At 36.7% G+C, this 23,671-nt stretch overlaps 1 protein-coding gene and 1 non-coding gene across 2 annotated transcripts; both read right to left on the reverse strand.

Annotated features, from left to right (window-relative positions):
- Window positions 1-4,026: 4,026 nt before the first annotated feature.
- Window positions 4,027-19,901, reverse strand: LOC125799429 (phospholipase B-like 1). The gene is made up of 11 exons (XM_049476102.1): window positions 19,562-19,901; window positions 14,234-14,456; window positions 13,173-13,256; window positions 12,895-13,036; window positions 12,056-12,196; window positions 10,033-10,177; window positions 9,275-9,475; window positions 7,436-7,576; window positions 6,138-6,323; window positions 5,811-5,917; window positions 4,027-4,684 (listed from the first exon to the last, which is right to left on the reverse strand). Exons 1-11 carry the CDS (start codon window positions 19,617-19,619, stop codon window positions 4,508-4,510), a joined length of 1,605 nt encoding a protein of 534 aa, XP_049332059.1. The 5' UTR covers window positions 19,620-19,901; the 3' UTR covers window positions 4,027-4,507.
- Window positions 19,878-19,950, reverse strand: trnar-ccu (transfer RNA arginine (anticodon CCU)). The gene has a single exon. It is a non-coding gene; the product is annotated as a tRNA-Arg (tRNA).
- Between the last annotated feature and the right edge of the window lie 3,721 nt (window positions 19,951-23,671).

A 23,671-nucleotide genomic window follows, 5' to 3' on the forward strand; every position in this document is an offset into this window, starting at 1 on the left:
TGGGGAGAGGAGAGGGGCGTGGCTATGGAGGAACGCATCATCAGCTGGAGCCTCTGCTCAGCCTAGACGCTAACCAGGCTGAACAACAGCTATTTAACAGTTATAATTCATAAGTTAATTCTAATCATTTATTTTACATATACCTAACTACTGAATTATATAATATTGTTGTTTTCAGTTAAATTAAGCAAAACGCTGAATTTTAGCTTCTTTTTTATCCAGCGTTCTTGCTGCAGTTACACGCAGCCGCCTGTAGATGGTGGATTTTAACAGTGAAAAACGCCATTAAAACACAACGCTGCAAAAACGATCTAAATAAAAAGGAAAACACAGAACGTTTAATTTGGACTTCAAAATAATATAGATAAAATAAGATAATAAAACCGAACATAGCATAAAAAATAATGTATTAATCTCCCTGTGGAAATTAGTCTGTTCCAGGAACTTTTATACAGATACACACAAACACATGACAGAAAAATAAAAAAGAGGAGACTGTGAGATAAGGTTAGACACACATGTGCAGTGTGCCCATATGAAGTTATCCTAAAAGCAAAAATATATTAATTATTAAAATAATAATAGAAAACAGGAAAACATTTAAATGTCAGATGTAAGATACAGTACCTCACACTAAAGAGCAAATATTACTTTTGATATTTTGTATAATCACACTGGAAATTGAACATTAATATTCTTTTTTGTTATGTTCTGTTTTATTATTTTATTTTATCTATATTACATTGAAGTTTAAATAAACTTGGAGGTCTTTCTGTGTTTTACCTTTTTATTCTGAGTGTTTACAGAGTATATGGTTCCATCAAGAAAATAGTAAGTTTCCCGGCCGTGGTACAAATTAAACGTTCTGTGTTTTCCTTTTTATTTAGATCGTTTTTGCAGCGTTGTGTTTTAATGGCGTTTTTCACTGTTAAAATCCACCATCTACAGGCGGCCGCGTGTAACTGCAGCAAGAACGCTGGATAAAAAAGAAGCTAAAATTCAGCGTTTTGCTTAATTTAACTGAAAACAACAATATTATATAATTCAGTAGTTAGGTATATGTAAAATAAATGATTAGAATTAACTTATGAATTATAACTGTTAAATAGCTGTTGTTCAGCCTGGTTAGCCTCTAGGCTGAGCAGAGGCTCCAGCTGATGATGCGTTCCTCCATAGCCACGCCCCTCTCCTCTCCCCACGCCCCCACGTCAAAAAGGGGTCAAAATAGACTCGCAAACAAAACGGAGGAACGCAAAGGAGGGAAAGTATTGCAAAGAGAAAAAAGGAACGCAAAGTGCAAAACGCAAAGAAAAAGTGTTTTTGCAAAAGATTTATTATACAAAAAAATATTACAATTGAAAAAAGGTAACTTATGTTCTCTTCTTTGTTTGCTAAATTAGATTTTTTTTGCAATTCGTGGAGATTTTTTTTGTGACAGTTTTATTTTCTCGTCAGCATTAAAGACCCCAATTTGACTCCATAGCTAGGTAATTGCCTTTCTTTGCTGTATTGAAAACGTGTTAGCTAGCTTGCTAGCTAGTTAGTTACTAACTACCTTAGTGACTGTAGAAAAAATTCTGTTGCAGATCTGCAGTTATGTTCTGTTTTTACTGACTGTTAAATGCACTTGTGTTTGGGTTATAGGTCAGGCAAGTGATTGGGGAGAGCGGGGTCTCTCTCTCTGTGTGTGTATGTGTGCCCTTGTGAAAAAGAAGTATACTTAAGTTATGTTGTTTTGGAACCAATAATTTGTACTTAATTACTACTTATTTGTAATTAAAATTATATAAATTTGCACTAAATTCATATTAAGTATACTGTTTTTTTTTAAGTTCTTTTACAGACACTAAAGTAACTAAAGTAAATTTTTTAGGTATAAATTTAACACATTATCACGTTCATTATCACAGTTTTTAATTTGTCAACACAAAATTATTGTTTTGAAGCAAATTTGACTGAAGTAGTTTTATTGCAGAAATATCGACTCCTTTAGACTCATTTAGTAAAAGTATAGTTTTATCATAAAAAGTTTAATAAAATAATACTAAGCATATATTTTTACTAAGTACATCACCAGTATAAAATTAGCACAGCCAAATAAAGTATACTTTTTCAAAGTAGACTGAATTACAGATTAAGTAGGTAAAAATATAAGTATAAGTAGAATAAGTATACTTGAATTATTGCACATATGTTTCAAGTACACTATTATTATGTTTATATATACATTTTTACTGTTCAGTCGGACAGCTCACACAAATATACTTAAATTATATTAAATAGTGGCGAAAATAACATACGACTAGTATACTCAATATGAATTTAGTGCAAATTTATATCATTTTAATTACGAATAAGTAGTAATTAAATACAAATTATTGATTCCAAAATAATATAACTTAAGTATACTTCTTTTTCACAAGGGTGGAGATGATAAATAGAGGGGGCTTGCTGTAAGGTGTGTGTTCAGCCTGATTGCTAGGTTAGCTTGTTAGAACTAGCTTTTTGTTACTTTGGCGTGTGATTGCTGCCACCAGCAACCATTGTTCCTAGTTCAGCAATAAAGCGACTTTTAAACATCTTTCTCAGTCATTTTTCCAACACGCTAAAATTCTTTGTAGTTCGTCCAACTACAGTCCTCATTACAGGCTTCACTGTCCAGTCAAATAACGTAGGACATCATCCTTCTTCAACTTTTGCATGCCAACCAGTGTCTTAAAGGAACACTCATGAATTAAGTGTTCTGAATTTACTTTTGTGTCCACGTTAATCTGTAATATCAATTTAGACATAAAATTAATGTTAACATGACCAATAAATGCCATATACAATCCAGCTGTAAGTTGTACACTCTTGTAAGACCAGGCTACCCACTGTAGGATATTACTAATTAAGGATATTATTAGCCAAGCAGGCCACTCTAAAGAGCTATTACTTGACAAATGTTAACCTCCCCAGAAAATAGCTGCGAGGGTGTACAGTTGAACAAACGGAACAAACGGGCCAAAGAGTTCATAACCTGTGAGGGTGTACAGTTGTGGCGGAACAAACGGGCCAAAGAGTTCATAAGCTGCGAGGGTGTACAGTTGTGACGGAATAAACGGGCCAAAGGGTTTATAAGCTGTGAGGGTGTACAGTTGTGGCGGAATAAACGGGCCAAAGGGTTTATAAGCTGCGAGAGTGTACAGTTGTGGCGGAATAAACGGGCCAAAGGGTTTATAAGCTGCGAGAGTGTACAGTTAAAGCAAAGAAAACTAGCCAAAGAGTTGAAAAGTGGCAAGAGTGTGCACTTGTAGCGCAGACAACGAGCCAAAGAGTTGATAAGCAGCAAGAGTGTGCTCGCAGTAAAACTGAGCCGGATCCTCTTTTAGAGGCTGTACATGTGGCGTAAGTACGTAAAGACGAGTGACGTGGCCGAAAGAACTCCAGCGAAGAGCAGCCTGACACCCCAGTTTTCAGAATGAAAATATTAGGCTTAGGGATTAGGGATGGTTGTTCCAGCTCACTGGTACCTTTAATCACAATAATTTATCCCTTCTCCACTCAGAAATGCTTCTGCTTTCAATTTAGAAACAAAATAATACAGACTGCCACTTTAATAAATATATGATCGTGCAACTCTAGATTACTGGTCCTGGATTAAACCTTAAACTATTGAGGTTTAAGCACACAATCAGAAGCATCCAGAATCATATGACCATAGAAAGTAGAAGAAACTATTGACGGCATGAAGGTGTCATGTGTTCCACACCGTTTGACAATCATGATCAATTTATTTGAAAAATATTATTTGAATTATATTTCATTTCTACTTCTTGTTAAAGCAATGTCATAATTAACATTTTCAGTCATATCATTGAGTCGTAATCTAACAACTTGTTTTCTTGTAATATCTGATTCCAACAAAATAGCTGACTTTATGACTTGAAATACTGACTGTTCCTGAATTACACTGATTAAAAATATATTAAAATAATGTTTTTTTTTACTTTCTATAATTCACTGAAAAGAACAAAGAACCCAACACAAAGGAATAGTCTGGCTTTATTGATCAACTGTATATAAAAGACAGATTTATAAGCAGCATTTCGTACTAGACTTTGTTCATAGAGTGTGAACCAAGAGGACTTTGGTCTAAACTGTAGCCCTGAGAGTAAGGAGGAGTCTGGACTGTTGCAGCATTAAGTCTCAATTATTCACTGATTGTCAAAAGCAAGAAAAAAACAAACAAACAAAAAAAAATGCATTGAGCATTAACATTCAAAAACACACAATATACACATATATAACACACTAACAATCAAGGCACTGAAGAGCTGCTGTAAAGCAAGGGATGTTCCCAGGCACATGATCCATGCCCCTGACTGGTACAAACCACATGTACCTACAAAAAGCAGGCTCACACACTCACCCCCCCACACACAAACATTTTGCAGCTACTTAGAGAAGTATGACTGATTTAACCAACAGAATCCCCCTGGGGTGAAATCAGGCATCCAGTAGCAGCTCAGGGAGCAAACAGCACCGGCTGCATAGTGATGAAGGTGTAGTTGTAGACACGGGGCAGGCCCTGGTGCTCCGTACTGTTAAACAAATCCCACGAGAATGGAGGAAGACCACCCTCCGTAGTCGGACCATTCAGAGCCTCAGACACAAACTTCTGAGCCATGTGAAAATCTGTCACCTACAGAGATACAGAGAGAAAGTGTTTTAGTGAAATAAATGGAATGTGTGATTGATGAACTGAAACTTCAAAAGTGACCAATTTTTACACCAGGCGAGAAAGGCATCTGTCTGTAGACATGGCGACATCAGATTCTTTCTTCTGCCTCAAAACAAACAGGGGGGACCCTCCTGAATTTATACCCATCCCTAATTAGAAGCCTCTTGTCACAGCATGTAGTGTTATGGAGTGTCACTTTCTGGTGGAATGTCAGGAAGGATGGAATGGTTTGGTAAAGGCTGAAGGTGTGTAAGAATTAAGGTGCCAGGGTGAGAGTTTAGGTGAAAAAGAATTAATTAAAGTGGCTGATTGAAAGTCATAGGCTAAGTTTACATTACAAGCCACATTGCAAAAATCAGTTTTTTGCTCAGATCGGATTTGGCTGCCTTGACGGTATACATTCACAAATGTAAGTGATCTGTATCTGCGTTTAATGAGAATGAATTCGTGTCTGAAACGTCTCACATGCGCACGAAGATACGTGTATAAACATTGCCTTCTTCACCAACAGCAAAAAACTTTATATTTGAGAGACGACTCTTAGCTTTATAAAGGGAAATGAATGAGTTAGCGGCTCATATGTGCAGCATCTTTTGCTGGAGTGGAGAGTAAACAGCTGCTCTGAAGTTCATGATCAGGTCGAGGAGGAGAAAAAAGGCCAGGCGGTTTGCTTTTGCTTTTTTTGCAGCACCAAGAGATGTGTGGGTACAAGAGAGAAGCGCGTAGAGCATGAGTAAATGCAAAAAGATGCAAAAAAATCGGATTTGACCGTTCACAATTATGTCTCATGTCCAAGGTATCCGATTTAAGACCACAGGTCACATGAAAGTGACTCAAATCCGATTTGAAACAATCGGATGAGAGTCACTTTAGCCTGGTAATGTGAACGTATGGCTGGGTGAGAGTTAAGATAACAATTAGGGTGGATAAGTGAGAGTCAGGGTGAGAGGAAAGGTGAGTAAGAAGGTGGCTCTCACCCTGCCACTAATACTTACTCACCTTTACTCTCACCCTGCCACCTTTTAACTCTCACAGAATGCAAGTGCAAGGACAGCACAGGAGCTCAGGTAAAAAGGACAGATTTTACCTTGGTGTCGTAGCAGCCTCCGGGACTCGCTCTGTGCTTCTGCAGGTCATTACGGCAGCAGATGGATTTACAGGGGTCACCCTTTGAATACGGGTCATTCTTATAGTCTATAGAACAGAACCAACATCATACCACTGTGTCAGTTTAGAACTGCAGAATGCCCATCTAAGTAACTCTTTAAGAACATGTAATTAAACAGAAATAACTTTACAATCATTTGGAATATCTTTTTCCTCGTAAAATACAACAACAAATCAACCCTACACCTGATAATGTACAGAATATTCTATCTTCAAGATCCAATCAATTCCATAAATCATCCCTTACCATTGTACCTCATGATGTGTTTGAGGGAGACCAGGTCGGTCACACCCCCCTGATCCCTGCGGAAGATCTTAGCACGGGGGCAAAGGTCATAGGAGAAATCATCCCCATGTTCCATCCACATCTGCTCATAGCCACTCAGAGAGTAGATCTTCTTATGGAACGGCACGTTGTAGGATGGCCAGTAACCTGAAGATGAATGGATTTTAGCATTTAAAATGAACAATTAACAAAGATGGATTTATGAAAAACTAGTGACTGATTTATTAGGATTAATCAAATTTTCCTTCTAAAGATTAAGCTTTTAATAACAGGTATGTAAATGTAAATGAAAAAGAATGTAAGATTAGAAAATTGGATTTATAATTATATATTAGTGGTGTCAGTTGCTTACAAACATTTATTGTAATAATCACAACAATATTCAGTGATTAATCATTATTAAAAAAGGCGTAAAAAAATAGTGTAGTGTGGTTTAGGTCTGGTAAATCAAACTACAGACTACTATCTTAGGGTAGTTTTAATGCTTTTTAAAATAGGAATATTTAATTTTGCTGTGTAAATGTTTATCAGAGAGCTTTAGGTTTCAAACACAATGAAGCTTTAATGGAGGAAATAGATGCTCCATATTCCACCTTCAACAACTTGTAAATCTACAAAGAGTAATCTACTCAACAGTAGTGATGCCGTGCTCATGTAGCTAAATAACATGTTTAATCTAAAATCTTTAAAATCGTATTTGTTTGTTTAAATCAGATCTATTAAGATGTCTGTCCGCACTGTTATTTGCAACTGATCAGGCTGGATTTATGTGTCGGACATCACAAATGTATCTGTGTGGGTTGCTGTGATTTCAAGGTCCACATTATAATCTATTATCTTCTTAAATACTCACACAGCCATCATCCATCAAGAATTAGAGCCGTTGTTGATTGTCGTGTTGCAAGTGACACTAAAGACATGTTGAATTGCAGCCAATTTAATTGTCAGACTTAAACAAATCTGACTGTATCTGCATTCCAAACCACTTCTAAATGTGGTTTAAATGCAATTTGCAAAAAAAAATCCAATTCAACTTATTTAATACGGTTTCTGGTTGTCCAGACTATCAAAAAATCTTATTTATCAAATCTAGATCATCTGGAAGACCGACCATAGATATAAAACTATGGGAATTGATAGATAGAAGTGTGGGATAAAGGTTTTCATGAATGGGTCATCACAGCTACAAAATAAAACATTTACCAAATGTGAAACATCTGACCAAACAGAAATTTATCATGTCAGTGTGTAAGCCTTACCCCTGCGCAGTGTCTGCGTCTGGTCCGAATACTCCACCAGGCCTGGGATCTGCTCCACGATAAACAAAGCTCCATCGTCAATACTGGAGCCCAGGGAAACCTTACTTGTGTCAAGGACCATGTACTGGTTATTATATGTGCCTGTAAGTAAAAGTGTAAAAAAAAAAAAAAAATGTTTGTTACTACTACTACTACTACTACTACTACTACTACTACTACTACTACTACTACAACACAGTTGCAAGAGAAAGTATGTAAACCCTTTGGGATTACTTGGATTACTACATGAATTGGTCATTAAATTTGTTTTGATCTTCATCTAAGTCCCAACAATGGACAAACACAGTCTGCTTAAACTAATATCACACAAAAAAATATTTTTTATTGAACACAACATGTTTACATTCACAGTAAGGGGGGGAGAAAGTATGTGAACCTCTAAGCTAATGACTTTTCTAAGAACTAATAGGAGCCAAGATGTGATGTGTTTGGATGTGTTGGTTAAAGCTGCCCTGCTCTGTAAAAAACACACACCAGTTTTGAGTTTGCTGTTCTTAAGAAGCATTGCTTGATGTGGATCATGCCTCGCACAAAAGAGCTCTTAGAAGACCTACGTTCAAAAATTGTTGACTTGCATGAAGCTGGAAGGGCTACAAAAGTATCTCTAAAAGCCTTGACGTTCATGTGTGCACGGTAAGTCAGTCTACAAATGGAGAAAGATCAGCACTGTCGTTACACTCTCTCTATGTGTGGTCGTCCTGTAAAGATGACTGTAAGAGCACAGTGCAGGATGATCAATGAGGTGAAGAAGAATCCTATAGAATCCTAGAGTGTCAGCTAAATACTTACAGAAATCTCTGGCACATGCTAACATTTTTGTTGATAAATCTACAATAAGGTAAAAATTAAACAAGAATGGAGTTCATGGGAGGACACCACGGAGGAAGCCACTGCAGTCCAAAAAAAAACATTGCTGCATGTTTGAAATTTACAAAGAAGCACCCGGATGTTCCACAGCAGTACTGTGAACAGATGAAACCAAAATTGTTTGGAAGGAACACACAATGCTATGTGTGGAGAAAAAAAAGGCACAGTGCACCATCATCAAAACCTCATCCAAACTGTGAAATATGGTGGAGGGGCATCATGGTGTGGGGCTGCTTTGCTGCTTCAGGGCCTGGACGGATTACAATCAATGGAAAAATTAATTCCCTATTTAAACAAGATATTTTGCAGGAAAACTTAAGACCATCTGTCCAACAACTGAAGCGCAACAGAGGATGGATGATGCAACAGAACAACGACCCAAAACATAGAAGTAAATCAACAACCGAATGGATTCAACAGAAGAAAATAAGCCTGACCTCAACCTAATTGAGATGCTGTGGCATCATCTGTGGCCAGGGTCAACCAGTTATTAAATCCAAAATTTAAATCCAAAGATTCATATACTTTTCCCCCCTCACTGTGAATGTTAACATGTGTTTAATGAAACCATGCAAACATATACTTTTTTGTGTGGTGTTAGTTCAAGCAGACTGTATATGTCTATTGTTGGTTTTTTTTTAAACCCAAAGGGTTAACACACTGTTTCTTGCAACTGTATATGTCCAAATGTTTGAATCCCTTCTAATAAATGAATTAGGCTACTTTAAGGTAACATATGCAAATGCACACATATTTATCAACTTAAAGCAGGTTAATAACATAGCCGAATACATTCTATAAAACGTTTGTCCACACACACACTATACAAGGACTGACTATCTACTGTAAAGTAGAGAATAAGGTCAGTGAAATTTCCTCAGTAAATCTCCCAACAGAACAGGGTTCTCTCACCGGAGTTGAACTTGGCGAAGGTCTGAGCCCACTCCTGGCCAGTGTGGGCGAGTGCATGGGCTAGACGAACCCTTTGCCAGGAGAACAGACTGGAGGATGTGATGACAGAGAAGAGAGAGGAGTTGAAGACATTGTTGGTGGTCTGGGTCATCATTAATCCACTACCCAACAGATAAAAATCATCCAGGGACACCAGGAAACCTGCAGGACAGTAAAAACATCAGTCAACAAATTTCAAGCTTCATGTTTCCAGAAGGTTTGCAAGACTCAATGCACAGAGTGTAAAGGTTCCAGTGGCTTTTTTACATGGACACATTAAGTCATGGAACACTTACAATGAGGTGAGACTTGGTTTTCTCAGCAGAGTTGGTTAACCATAATTTGGGCCACAGACACATTAAATGAGTAGGTTTAAAGACTAAGGGATCTTCCTTTTGGCTGACCAGGCCATGCTAATCTAGGATAAGGGACAAGGCCTGTAGCCACGATGCTAACTCTGTGTTAAAAAAAAGAGGTACCAGGGCATGCTAATGCCGTGTTAGCAATTTGGGACAAACCTGGTTGTGGGCATGCTAAAGCCACGGTAGTAGTGTTGGATGAGCCTGGTCGTCAGCATGTTAATGGGACATTAATAATGTCGAATAAACCTGACAAGACACTGTACAAGTCCTGGTCCAGGATAGGCAACACAGCAAATGGAAAATGAAACTGTAACCAGGCTGTTTATCCATTTAATAAATGTACATCAGAACACTCACCTGGATAACTGCTGAAAGAGAGCTTCCCTGTAGCAGTGTGAGGTTCACTCACTCTGAAGTCCCAGTGTTTGAAGATGCGCATAGTGGCGGCGTAGGTGTACCAGCTGGAGTGAGCAAACAGCAGATTCTCATAGCCTGGTAACATCTGCAACAAACACACACACAAACATAAATACTAGAAATGGAAAAACCTGGTCCAAAACATAAAAATCTTGATTTTGACTGCCAGCAAAAGTCAGATTTTTGGATTCAAATTAAGTTTTGATCATATGGCCAGCCAGAAACCACAAGAAATAAAGAAATAAATAAGACAATAACTAAATAAAAACAGCATAAAAAAAATAAAAACAAAATTACCTGACATTTTCATCAACAAATAAAAGAGATGAAAATGTTTGGCAGGAAGACATTCATTTAGAACTGATTTAGTTTTGTGAAAGGTAGGGACCAGTTAGGAAGAGATCCAATCACTAATACTTTAGCGATACAAACCCGGGAGGACAAACTCTCATTACTTATAAAGCTCAACTGGAAGTTAACAGTGTGAGCAGAGAGAGAGAGGAGAGACTATGTATTTCTCCTTTGATGTCGCGAAAAACATGCCAATGTGTAAATCATGTGGAGTGACACCATAACACCAAAACCTTTCAGCTTCTGCAGACAAGAGTCACACAGATCTCCCTGCAGAGATCAGCGTTTTAATGCTAATGTTATTTCATGATCTGATGTTCTGTTTAACTAAACACACCACTGCTGTTCTTTAAAATTAATGTCACTGATTCAGATTAACTCATTAAGATAAGTTCATCTGTTTAATCCCACAGTGGGAAACATATAGCTAGTGTTACAGCAGGAACAGTTCAGAAAGGAAAAAGATGTAGCGAATATAACAATAAAATAAGTGAATCTATGAACCCAAAAGTCTGTGTAAAAAAGTTCCTTACAGCGCTTTCTCATAAGTTTCCAACTTTAACTCATGAAGTCTCTCAATACATCCTGAGAGCATCTCTACAGCACAGTGTGTGAATGTATGTTTTTGATCTCATTTATAGACTGTAGCTCCAGTAGGTGTGCTGGGTTAACTTAGTGTTGGAGATAAAACTAGATCCTTTAAAAGCTGTTTTTGTGTCTACAGCTCTGTTCAAACTATAATTTAACCATTCAAATGTTTTATGACCTGATTTCTAAAACAAGTTGTAAATATAAAATATTTATAGTCACATACCTACAATAATAATAATATACATTAAAATCATATATAAATATAAATATATTTTACATTCAAACATTAACAATATTACACAACTGGTTAATAAATGTTTAATTTTTATAAGTGTGTATATAATAATTCAAGGGAACTGAGGAACATTCACACCTTTTACATTTTAGTCGACTAAATTGACTGTAATTTTAGTCGACTATATTCTTATGATATTTAATCGACCAAAACTAAAAAACATTTCAGATGACTAAATTATGACTAAAACTAAATGCCATTTTCGTCACAAGACTATGACAAAAATTAAATCATAAAATCACACTGATGTAATGATATTACAACCAAATCTGTACGAATGTTTCTCATTTTAGACGCTCTGGAAACTGATATCAGCATATTCCAAATAAGAAGCCAAAGGTTAGTTATGGACACTGGCCTCGCTACCATAGTGACCCATGCAGACACAAACACATATCTAAACTGATTAATTGCAAATCACAGCAGGGACAGTTTGGAAAATAATCAATATAATGATCCATCAACTAGTCAGGTTTAGTCAATGACCTTAGACATATCTTCTATATTGACGTGCACTACTTCAATTTAGAATGCGAAAAGCTAGGATAACATTGCTAATGAACACTGGCTTTGTTAACTAAGACTGTAAATATTAGGATGGATTTAGTATACAGAGTGGTTTTTGAGATTTTTGTGAGAGAATGATACTCTGGGTACTAATGTTCACTCTGGCTGAGTGAATGACTAGCTGACTAAGTGAGAGAAAAAAATACAGGTCAGATGTACCTTAATGAGGGCGGAGCAGTGGCCCATGGGAGGCTCTTTATAAAGTTTCATATTAGCTTTAGCTCCAGGCACCAGAACTGGGATCAGGTCCAGCAGATCACCAACAGCATTCAAAAACTGTACCTGGAACAGAGACAGCGGCTGGAGAGAGGCAGAAAGAGAGAGAGAGTGAGAGAGAGAGAGAGAGAGAGAGAGAGAAGGGATAACCAGGTTTAACAAGGACAGGTTTAACAGATTTTTAAATGCTAATGATTTTCATTAAATATTAATAATATTTCCTTAAAATTTACTTAATATATTTAATATTTATTTTTATATGTACTAGCTTTTAATTTAATAATTAATAATGTGTGCAATACATTTCAAATTACTCTTTATAAATAAAACATCTTAACTTTTTTTTTTTGCTGTATTCTGCAGGTGCAGTTGAACCTGGTATACTGTACAGGTCTAATCTAGGTCTAACCTAGTAGAGAGAATGTTCAAATGTGGTTTGTTTAGACACATTTTGGTGAGCTTGGGGTTCTCCACAAGTGAAACCAAACTAAGACAAACCAAATCAAATCAGACCACACCAGACCAAACCAGCTTTACAAGCTCTTTAACTGACTGTCCTAATTGGAAAGTTCCAATTACCAATTATTCTTCAAACCCATTCTGCCCACTTCTCTCTAATGCTCAGGTGATGCTAAACACATTAAATGTGGGCCACAATGTTGGATTAAAATATCAGTAGACCTCTCAGAATTAAGGTCTGCTGTTTATATTTTATTGAAGAGAGAGAAACAGTTTAAACGGCTAAACTGGTCTTTCCTTTAAGACTCATCCTTTCTGCTTACCTTCTTCCCCATGCGCTTGGCCCAGTCAGCCACGCCCGCCTGCAGCCCATCCAGCTGAGAGAGGATGAAGCCGGTGTGGCTCCACAGGGGGTCACTGCTCTTATTCAGCTTCACCTGCTCACGGGACCATGCATCCTGTTTACTGACAAACATATGAAACACTGTCATAAACTAAGACCATTAGATACAAGACATCCCTTCTTACTATGATTCTAACTATGAGAATGGTGTGTGTATATATAATAGTAGAGATATCTAAAAAGAAAAACCACACTCACACCATGAAGTTCTTCACTGCCACCAGAACTTCTGGCTCTGTTATCAGCTGTGGATACATGTTGGTGTAGTGGTCATACATTTGCCTGCAGACACAAACACAGTTACAATGTCAAAGAGGTAAATACTGATGGAGCACAAGCTTTTTAGATCTTTTGGTACATTTATCAACCAGTCATTCAGTAAAACTAGTATATAATAGGTGAGGCAAACAGTTAACTAACAGCTACAGTTATAGTTTAGTACTGTCAACATTAAAGCGTTAACACATGCGACTAATGTGAAATCAGTAATGTGTTATTATATTTTAACGCAAGTTAACTATGCCACCAAGTTTGACCCCAACTTCCATCGTAATCTGCACCGCTGAATACCTATAGAGAGCTTTGCGGCAGACACAAAGCACAATGGAGCAGATAGGACACCACAACAAGCTATGGTGGTAATCCACATGCTTATTTATTATTTTATATATGGGCTAATGAAGGACTAAAGCAAATTTATGTACTTACTTAAAGAAATAAAGTAAATAAAAGAAAGGAACTGTGTCCACCGGTCTCCGTGGTAGAGTTACAGCACACACACACTCTACACTCTCAGAATAGTGCCCACGCACTTAGCCTAAGAGGCTCTTAAAGGGACATTACTGAATACTGGCCGTTATATATTTCTTCCAGGCCATTTAAATGCTCATCCCTCCATTGTGAGCATGTGTGCAATACCAAACACTTCCTGAGATTGGCTGTTAATCTACACAGATTAACAGCTAATGCTAATGCTGCTCCAGCAGTGCTAGCCAGGGTTAGCAGCAGGCTACAGGCCGATAATACTCACCTCTGAATGGCAAAAGAGCTAGCACTGAACTAAGCTGAGTCTTTTTTTTTTACTACATGTAGAAATGTAAAAATCCTAGCTGATATGCCATTTAAAAGATCTATCAAACAGAAATTTAACAAAGTTTCTATGTTAAAGAGTTTTTAAGTTTTTGCTTTGCAAGCACTATATTTAATTCCACAGTGGTTTTGAATCTGAAGACAGATTTACAAACTGTATGTCCGCTCACCGGGCAGTCAGGAATCCCTCCAGATACCCAGCAAGGAAGTAGGTGACCTCATCCGGCTCTGGGGTCTCTCCATAACCTGCTCTAATCTCCAGCACTCCCCAGCCCGTCGAGGAGAAGGAGTCGTTATAGTAACCATAAGCATCACCCGCCTTGTCCAGCACTCCCTCCTTCAGCAGCACGGCTTTATGGGTCGGGTCCCAGTAGACTGTGGCCTTCTGCACCCCTGAGAGAGGAGCACATCAGAACATACTTACATTAACGGCAATTATTCATGCTTCATTGTCAATTCAGAAAACATCTCTAACTGCTGAACAGTCCAGAGTCCAGAGATACTCTATGTAAAATGCACCCATTGCTGACACAGATTTGCAAATGCACAAGCACAGCTTGTCTAATCAATGCAAAAAAAAAAAAAAAACACTCACTATACAATACAATAACTCTCATGAGCAGATACATATACACTTAGTGGCACCATGCCTAATGCCAGTGGCTAGAGGCATGCAACAGCTCTATACAGTACTTTTAGACGGGATGATTGGGGAGTTGGGGAGGAGATAAGTTACCGATCATAAAACATCCAAATCAAATCCTTACAGCAATGCTCCAAATTCTAGTAACAATCTTTACATAGATAGATAGATAGATAGATAGATAGATAGATAGATAGATAGATAGATAGATAGATAGATAGATAGATAGATAGATAGATAGATAGATAGATAGATAGATAGATAGATAGATAGATAGATAGATAGATAGATAGATAGATAGATAGATAGATAGATAGATAGATAGATAGATAGATAGATAGATAGATAGATTACTCCAACAGAAGTAAGATAAGCTGTATTAATACACTTGATTTCTGAAAAAAATAAAAATGATTAGTCCCAATAATTGTCAATATTTTGTTCACATTATCAAAGCAGTGTTTAGCTATTGAAAAAAGTACTTTTGATGAATAACTAAGAAAACAAAACAAATGACATTTATTTTAAGCTGCATGCCAGAGCGCTACAGTATATAAGTGTTAGTATTTTAGTTTGTAAAGGATCCAACAAATGCTAGGTTTTACTTGAATAAAGTAAGCCAAATTCAGGTTAATGTGTCAGAGATAAAAGTATGCCGACCGAGTGATGTTATTTATATGGGTTTGGAAAGACAGAGTGCTATCAAGGACGACACCAAGACTTTTTACCTGAGGGGAGGGAGAAACCAAAAAATGGTCAATGGGGATGGAAAAACTATTCACTTTTGCAAGGACGGATTTAGAACCAATGAGGAGAACCTCTGATTTATATGAGCTGTACAGGATTAGGATGGTAATGTTGCATTAGATGTCTACCTCCTGTCATCATTATTTATGAGGGGTGTATCCTGTGCGGTGGGTGGTTAATTCGATGAAAAGTTTCATCCAGATAAAATGAATGAACAGATTAATTTTGTTAATCTGATACTCTTAATAATAAGAATGCGTTTGTTGACATATAAGAATGAAAATACTTTTTTGCTACTTTTCGGTTGTTTTTTTTGTGTTCTGGTGTTAAATGAGTGAGGAAAGTCTGCCTCAACTGCCTGTAAAAGTAAAAAACATCTAAAGAACTGTTTTCAAACTGCAGGTGAGCTAGACCGTGGTTCAGTAGATCCGGAGAGAGAACATCTTTTTTGGTCAGTACATATTTTGGTGTTATACTTGCTTTGGTTCAGACCAAACTGAAAAGTGACGAAAGTCCAGACCAAACAAGGTAGGTGTGAAAAGCTTAGCCTTAGCATTTGTTTATCAAATGCTAAATGTCTGCCTTCCTCTCACATGTGATCTACTGTGGGTTTGTGTGCCTTGATCCTGCTTTAATTTAATGTAGTTCTGTCAGAAACCTGCGTGGGGCGTTGTGGCACACAGATAAATCTAAATAGTGCCCAGAGTCTGTGCACAGATGTGGGGCTTTTATGTTATATTGTTAAATATATATAAATAAATAAAAACTTGTGTATTGTGCTTTGTTTGTATGTTAACATGTTTTTAAATTTCTTTTTGTTTGGACAGCATAAACAATGTTTGTAATAGAGATGTGTGAGAGAGAGCAAAGCTATTCTACAGCATTGCTTTAGGAACCTTCTACACTGACTTCCACTGAGTGTTTTTGCTCCTCCAAAAGGCAAAGATCTGTTGAGTGCCTATAACAGCCTTCCTGCTGGTCACATGGCTGACCCCATGTCTGAGTAATGGTTTATAATAGGAGAGTTCTACAGCTGACTGTGAGCTTCTGTTTTAACAATGAGCAACAATCTTCCACTGTCATTACTAACATCTACTCAATCTTCTCTCACAGTTAAAGTGCTGCCTTCAGGACAGGGATTAAATCTAACCATGTGCTGCCAATACCTTCCTGTAGAGACACTGAATTCACATTGACTCTAGTCTTGGACTAGAGCTGGGGAATATTGTAAAAAAAAAAAAAAACTGTATTGTAATATTTAAAGACATTTTAACAATACACGGTATTAATCATAGTGTTTTAACATGCAGACAAAATCCATCAGTAGCAACAGAATCTAAAAATGGCTATACTATACTGGAGAATATTTGAATAGTGATTTAAATACTGTTTTTGCTGCACACCATTCAGTTAAACAGGAATAATTACACTCTCTGTAATAAAATGTAGGGATCATAGCAGAGGTCTGTGCTTTGTGCACTGATATCCTGGACCCAGTTATCACCATACAATAAAATCTAATCATATTTCCCTTCTCAATCCTGGACTATGCCTGGTGTAAATAAAGACAAATTCTGCTCAGTGTTCTGCTTTATCACATTCTCAACAGACATGTTTTGGTTCCCCTTTTGGGTCAAAAATGCAAGATTCATGCTAAACAAGTCATTTAATATCGATGCTGAGAGAGGAAGGATGTAGAATGACACACTGATATTTAAAAGTTGCTCAAGAAGACCCACAAATAGAACATATTTAAAATTACAAATTACAGGGTACAAATTTTAAAGTTAGTACCCTGGTAGTTCATTTCTCTGCATATATTAACCAAAAAGTTGTTTTTTGTTTGATCGGCTAAGCCTTAATTAGGGGGTCTTATGCGGCCCTCACATCATGCTGACAATACAAATATTGTATTCACGAGAAGAGAGCCCATGAACGCCACCAAAACTCGTATTTACCAGCGGAAAACTGACTTTTAGGAAAGCCCAGAGTTTTCCAGTAAAGGGCATGTCAGTAACAAGAAGTCATGGTGGCTGCCAGTATAAATCCTGCACCTACAGTAAATGGTAAGAACTTTAAGCTCATAAGCATCAGTTTTAAGCTGTACAGGTTGTTCTTGAGTTTAGATTTGAGGGCAACTTTTCCTAATGGCGTCCATTTCCAACGACCAAAAAACACATCAAGGCGTAGTTACAACCTCCAACCTCGTAAGTGGGACATTTCTGAGAATATATAAGCGTTCCAGAACAGCAAAAATGTCCACAAGAATTTTTTTTTAGATAAAAAATGTTCGATTTTGAATTACTACTAGTAGCAAGTTTGTGTTCGGTACAAAATCTTTTGACGTAACTACTATCCATCCATCTACCAACAAAAGGAACAGATAGAAAGATACAAGCAAATACGCTTCTCAGACACTGAAAGTATTAACTGGTACAATCAAATGGGCTTGTGTTCTGTAGATGCATTCCTGTTTAATAACCTGGATGACTGAACTTTTGGGACAATGTGACTTTTGAAAGCAGAAAATAAATATTTCTGAAATTTTTGTTTTTATTTTCTCTATTTTCTCCTCTAAACTCGAACAAAATTTATTTTCATAACATAAATAAGCCTCTATTATGGCTGGGCAATATGTCGCTAAGGTTTTTTTGCAAGAAAAATATTCTTTGAGATACGAAAAAAAAAAATCTAAATAAAAAATATTTTCTTAGATGAAAGAATATACTACTGCCACAAAATACATGTTAAACGTTTTGTCGAAAAAAATAAAAACGATAAACTTTTGTCTATTTTGTAATAGCAACAACACCAACAGTAACTTACCAGCACTCTAAAAATCTACTAAAATACTAAACATAGAATATTTAGTGCATGCATATAAACTTCAAACAGCATCAAATATAAAATAAATAACCCATAAAAGGTTCACATTAAACAATAGACTGCTTTCAATACAAAATACTGCTATAATTAAAATATGTATTCTTAAATAGATAATGTTAGTGATACTCTATATTGTGTTTGATACGATGGAGCACATTCCTACCCTGTATTTGTTTTTTATGTTTTTTTTTTTTCAGAATTATTTTTAAATGTATCTGTACAACAAATGGTTTTCTTTTTGCTTAAATATATAACATACAAAACTCTGTAGACGTTTATCATCCTAGAACAAAGTAAAAACAGCCATGACAGAATCAATATACTTACATGTTATATATTATTATCAAGTACACGTTAAAATAGTCACTATATCAATAAAGACTAGATTAATATATTAAATATATTTAAAACATATGTAAACTAAAATATTTCTCTAAAACTAAAGCTGTACAATGTTTTCATTCCAGGCTCATCAGTGTTTTAATTGTGTTTTTGTATAATCATAAGGAAATGAATCTGTTTTTTTTTCAGTTCTGCTTTAACTTTTCAGATTTATCCACCAATTCCTTGTTCAGGTTTCATTTCAATAATTAAGCTTTATTATTATGATTATATTTTACACTAAAATTAATCCAAAAAGTGGATTGAGTAACACTCCAGCTCCTTTGTTGATGTTTTAAGAAGCTCCATGTAGGTCTATAACCTATTCACTTAGACTTTGTGACTTTACAACTTTACTTTATGTTTAATCAAGCTGTGTTTATAGTGTTTCCAGTATTTAGGTCATTAATTTAAGAACACTTTTGCTCTAGTGTGGCTTAAGGTCCGTTTACTCCCCTTTTCCCTGTATCAGTGCTGTGCAGTTGACTTTCTATTTGAATGTGTCGTCCCACCTTAAATCTTGCAGCAATTCCAACTAGACCCTGGAAATGCGACTCAGTGTAACGCTGCACCATTTAAGGTGGACTGGATAATTAGAAAAAATAGATCAGCTTTTCTTGCTCATTCGCAACAGATTTAATGTTAATATTAATACAGTTCTGCTGGGGAAGTGTTACTGTGTTTATCGTTGTGTGGAACACATTCATTACAGTTTTAAAACCCCGCGCGGGGAACTTTTCCTAAGCGTGAACTGCTTAACCTGTTGTATAAGGCTGGCTGTTTGCTCAACAGGTCACCTTAACATAAAGAAATCAGGACTAATATAGAACAGCTGACTTACCTTCAGCTCTGACCATGGCTCTCACCACACAGGCCAAAATTAAAACTGATATTTTCATGTTTCCGTTGTTTTGGCGAAGCAGGCAGCCCGCAGGTCTCTCCTGTAGTGGAGCTGCAGCAACACTGAAGTGAAAACGGGCAGGAAAATCCCTCAGCCTGCGGAGCCGCTTCCTCACCGCCGCTCGGTCAGATGACTCCCGCTAATCACTAATCATCTCGTTAATGTGTAAACGGTGTGTCCCGTTTTAGCGATGGCAGATAAGCAGAAATCGGCCACAAAAAATTAATATTTAAACTAGAATAGAAAAAAAGTGTATCACCCCAGATGGGACTCGAACCCACAATCCCTGGCTTAGGAGGCCAGTGCCTTATCCATTAGGCCACTGGGGCGGAGCTTCAAAGCGGTGGAGGGAGGAGCGCCTATCTGCTGTAGCGGAGTGAGATTCACACAGCGTTCACTGACTCCGCATAATCATTAGTGAGATTTCCAGCAGGAAATCACAATCACAGTATTGTTACATTTAAGGTAAGATAACGTTATATTATTTATCTAAGAGACTTATTTTTATTATTATTTAATCCGTTTTTCCATCTAACACCGCAGTTTTATAGTTTTTATAGACTCTGTTCTAGTTACTCTTAAAAGTATTTTATATGATTTGAATATGTCCAAATCATATCATACTGATTGCACAATTTCCGTCTTCTAAAGACTAATCATTTAATAATCGGGATTATTTAATGTTGGATTGACAAAATTAAATTATGTAGCGTTAGCGTTAGGTTATACAGAAGTTAACGTTACCAATCAAAAGTCAGACACGTTAAATTCTGCGTAGTAGATTAATACTAAAGTCTATGAAACACATGGAATTGTTTATTTAGCCTAACCAAAAACCTAAATAAACCAGATTATGTTTTATATTTTAGAATCTTCAAAGTAGCCCTCTTATTTAGATGACAGCTTTTCACTTCTTGGCTGGATTTTCTTAGTCAGCTTTATGAGGTTGAGTCTCCTGGAATTCAGCTTTCAGTTAACAGCTGTGCTGAACTCGTCAAGAGTTAATTAGTTGAATGTCTTGTCCTCTTAATGTGTTTGAGAGAATCAGTTGTAAAGTTGTTAGGAGGTGGAGTTGGTATACAGTGAATAGCCATATTTGAGTAATGTTCTAATCAATATTATGACTTAAAAAATAAAGGTCAGTCAATTAAAAAAAATCAAGAACTTTAAAAAATATCTTAAGTGCAGTCACAAAGATCATCAAATGGTAACCAAAACGATGAAACTGGCACTCACCAGGACTGGCCCAGGATAGGAAGAGTAAGAGTTACCTCTTTTGCACAGGATAAATTTATCAGAATTACCACTAACCCTAACCCAGAAACCACAAATTAACAGCTCCCCAGATAAGAGCACCTAAGTGCTTCACAGAGTATTTTGGTTTGTTTAACACTTTTAAATTCACTACGATTCCTAATGTGATGCTTCATAGTCTGGATGACTTCAGTGTTCATTTACAATGTAGAAACAATAAATAAATAAATAAATAAAACATTGAATGAGAAGGTGTGTCCATAATTTATTCGTTAATCATAATATCTCAAGGTAGTGTTCAAAGTAGTCTTTAAATGCAGAAATGAACACCAGTGTAGCTGCATGTTTCTCCTTCAACAACTAGGCAGAGAGAAATATTGAATCAACTCTACACTAGCAACACCATGTTTACATCATTAAATAAATGAGTTAATACCTCGCCAGGCTCTGTAAAAAGAGTGAGTTACAGTGTTACATGTTTATAATAAATGCTTTAAAGTTTCTAAATCAGTCGCATGTATTGATAGCACTAGTCCAAAAGTATTTTTACCAGCTTTTTTTACCAGAGTCTGCTTTGCTCTCCAGTACTGTCTGGGTTTAGAGGAGCATTAGGACAGCTTCGGGGCATAAGTTTGGCACTCCACACGTTAGCTGAATATTTGTGGATACACCTCTATTAGCTCTATTACCATTTTGCCAAATGTGTTTGAGCTCAACACAGCAAAAGTTATTCGCACACAGCTTAACACTGCTGAGCTACACAGTTTCTGCAGGAACTGCACTCTCTAGACATTATTTGTCTTATTGTCAATTTATATTACAGTTCTAATCATCAATTTAATTTAATGCTGTGATTTGCATGTGTGAAAGCGTCACGCCTCTTCATTGCAACAAATACTTTTTAATTTCATATTTTCTGAAGTTACATAAATCATCTGTACATTTCTCCCATTTTGCTGATAACATTTGGTGACAGTCACACAGAAAATATAAAGGCTCAACCACACATATTTCATTTCATCCCAAAGCACCCAAAACAGAAAAACAACAACAAAAAAGGCCAAAGACAGAAATACTAGTTAGCAAATGTAGACAAAAGTTTTAAACACAGTGTTTACTGACTGGTTGAGTTTAAAATTCTAGCTAAAATCATTCTCAGCCAACAAATCAAATAAACAGATAAGCACAGGATGAGTATAGGAATGCTTTTGTAACCCTTCAGCCTTTTCAGGTCCTCTTCATAAAGCATAAAACATCATATAAATAAATAAATGTAGATTGTAGATAAATAAACAGCATTCAATTGAAACCTTACATTAGCGTTTACAACTGCAACCCTTTCCTACAGAATTTAAATAGAGTTTCAGGTGGAATTAAAAACATCAAGCTACATGTTTAAGTGGTAACCCAAAGAACAGGCTCTTGTGGGGCCTGTATGGGTAGCACAACAGGGAACCAGAAACATAGGTCCGTTGGCTCAACAAACGGATATCAGTGATGGGGCATCATCAGGAGGGTTAAACATGGTGTCATCTGGGCTGTGCACTGCGCATGACGCCTAGATGAGACCCATTTGGGACTAAGTTGGGCTTTAATGATTGAACACATTTGATAACACCATCTATTTAAAGACACTCAGAGCCCATATCCACCTGGAACCCACCCAGCCTAAATTCCATTCATGTGAGCCCCACATGAACACGCTGACTGGGAAACATTTTGGAAATGTACTCGGCAGAACAGAACCTGTCCAGCAATCAGATAGTGCAAGCTGGCTGTACACAGCCACTCCTCCACACTGAACAGAGGAACCACAAAGAAACGGAACCAGAACATTTCAGTTCCAGAGAAGAAAAAAAAATATTCCAGTGAAAACAGAACACAAGCTTTTAAAACAGGAAGTGTTTCATGAAATGTAAAGCCATTGGTCTGGTCCTGTGAGGACAATGTACTTGATGTAGTGCCCTAACATTAGATGGACATATCGGTCCTTAAATAATAGAGAACATTTTTGTTCACCTTAATTTTAGATAATCGTGCAAATCAGGGCTGTGAAAAATGTAACACAAAAATATAACAAATTATGTAACAAAAAATGTCTGGTCCAGTGTGTAATGCAAGGAAAGCTCAGGCTAAAGGCACCAAAAACCACATGAAATTATCCAGTGTTCAGTCAAAAATATCACATATTTTAAAATTTTCTTAATGATAAATATAAGTCAGTAACCCAATGAATTTGTGCATGAAATGATTTTAAGAAACAGTTCTTAAAAAAAAAAAAAAAAAAAAAAAGAAAGAACCAGGTGATCAGGGGCATCATGTACTAAGACTTTCAGAGCTGAAAACGTACCAATTTCAATAAATCGCCTCCAATTGTTGCTAAAGCACATTAGAAACATATGTACAAAATAAAACTGGCATTAGGGGGACACACATTCTCATGTTCAAGTGACATTTAGTATACCTGACCCTAAAATGTGGCCTATGCAATGTTTTTGTACATACAACAGCTAGTACATGAGCCCCTAGAAGAAGGCATGCTCTCCGTCTGAAGTGTACTTCTTTAGTTTACAAGGCAGATGTGAGGCTAATACTACTGAAAACAACTTAAATGACTTCAAATGGTACCATCACATTTTTATAAACATGCTCACAAAATCAAGTCTTCTCCAATTCTTTGCTTTAAACATCTATTGGAAGCTATGCAAACACGCAGAATTAAAACAGCATGGGCAGACCTTCTTTTAACATATCAGCTAAAACTGGAAACGCTCTGTAGTGCTATTCTACACTGAG

This window comes from Astyanax mexicanus, chromosome 3 (assembly GCF_023375975.1).
Source record: "Astyanax mexicanus isolate ESR-SI-001 chromosome 3, AstMex3_surface, whole genome shotgun sequence".
In the NCBI taxonomy this organism is placed as follows: Eukaryota; Metazoa; Chordata; class Actinopteri; order Characiformes; family Acestrorhamphidae; genus Astyanax; species Astyanax mexicanus.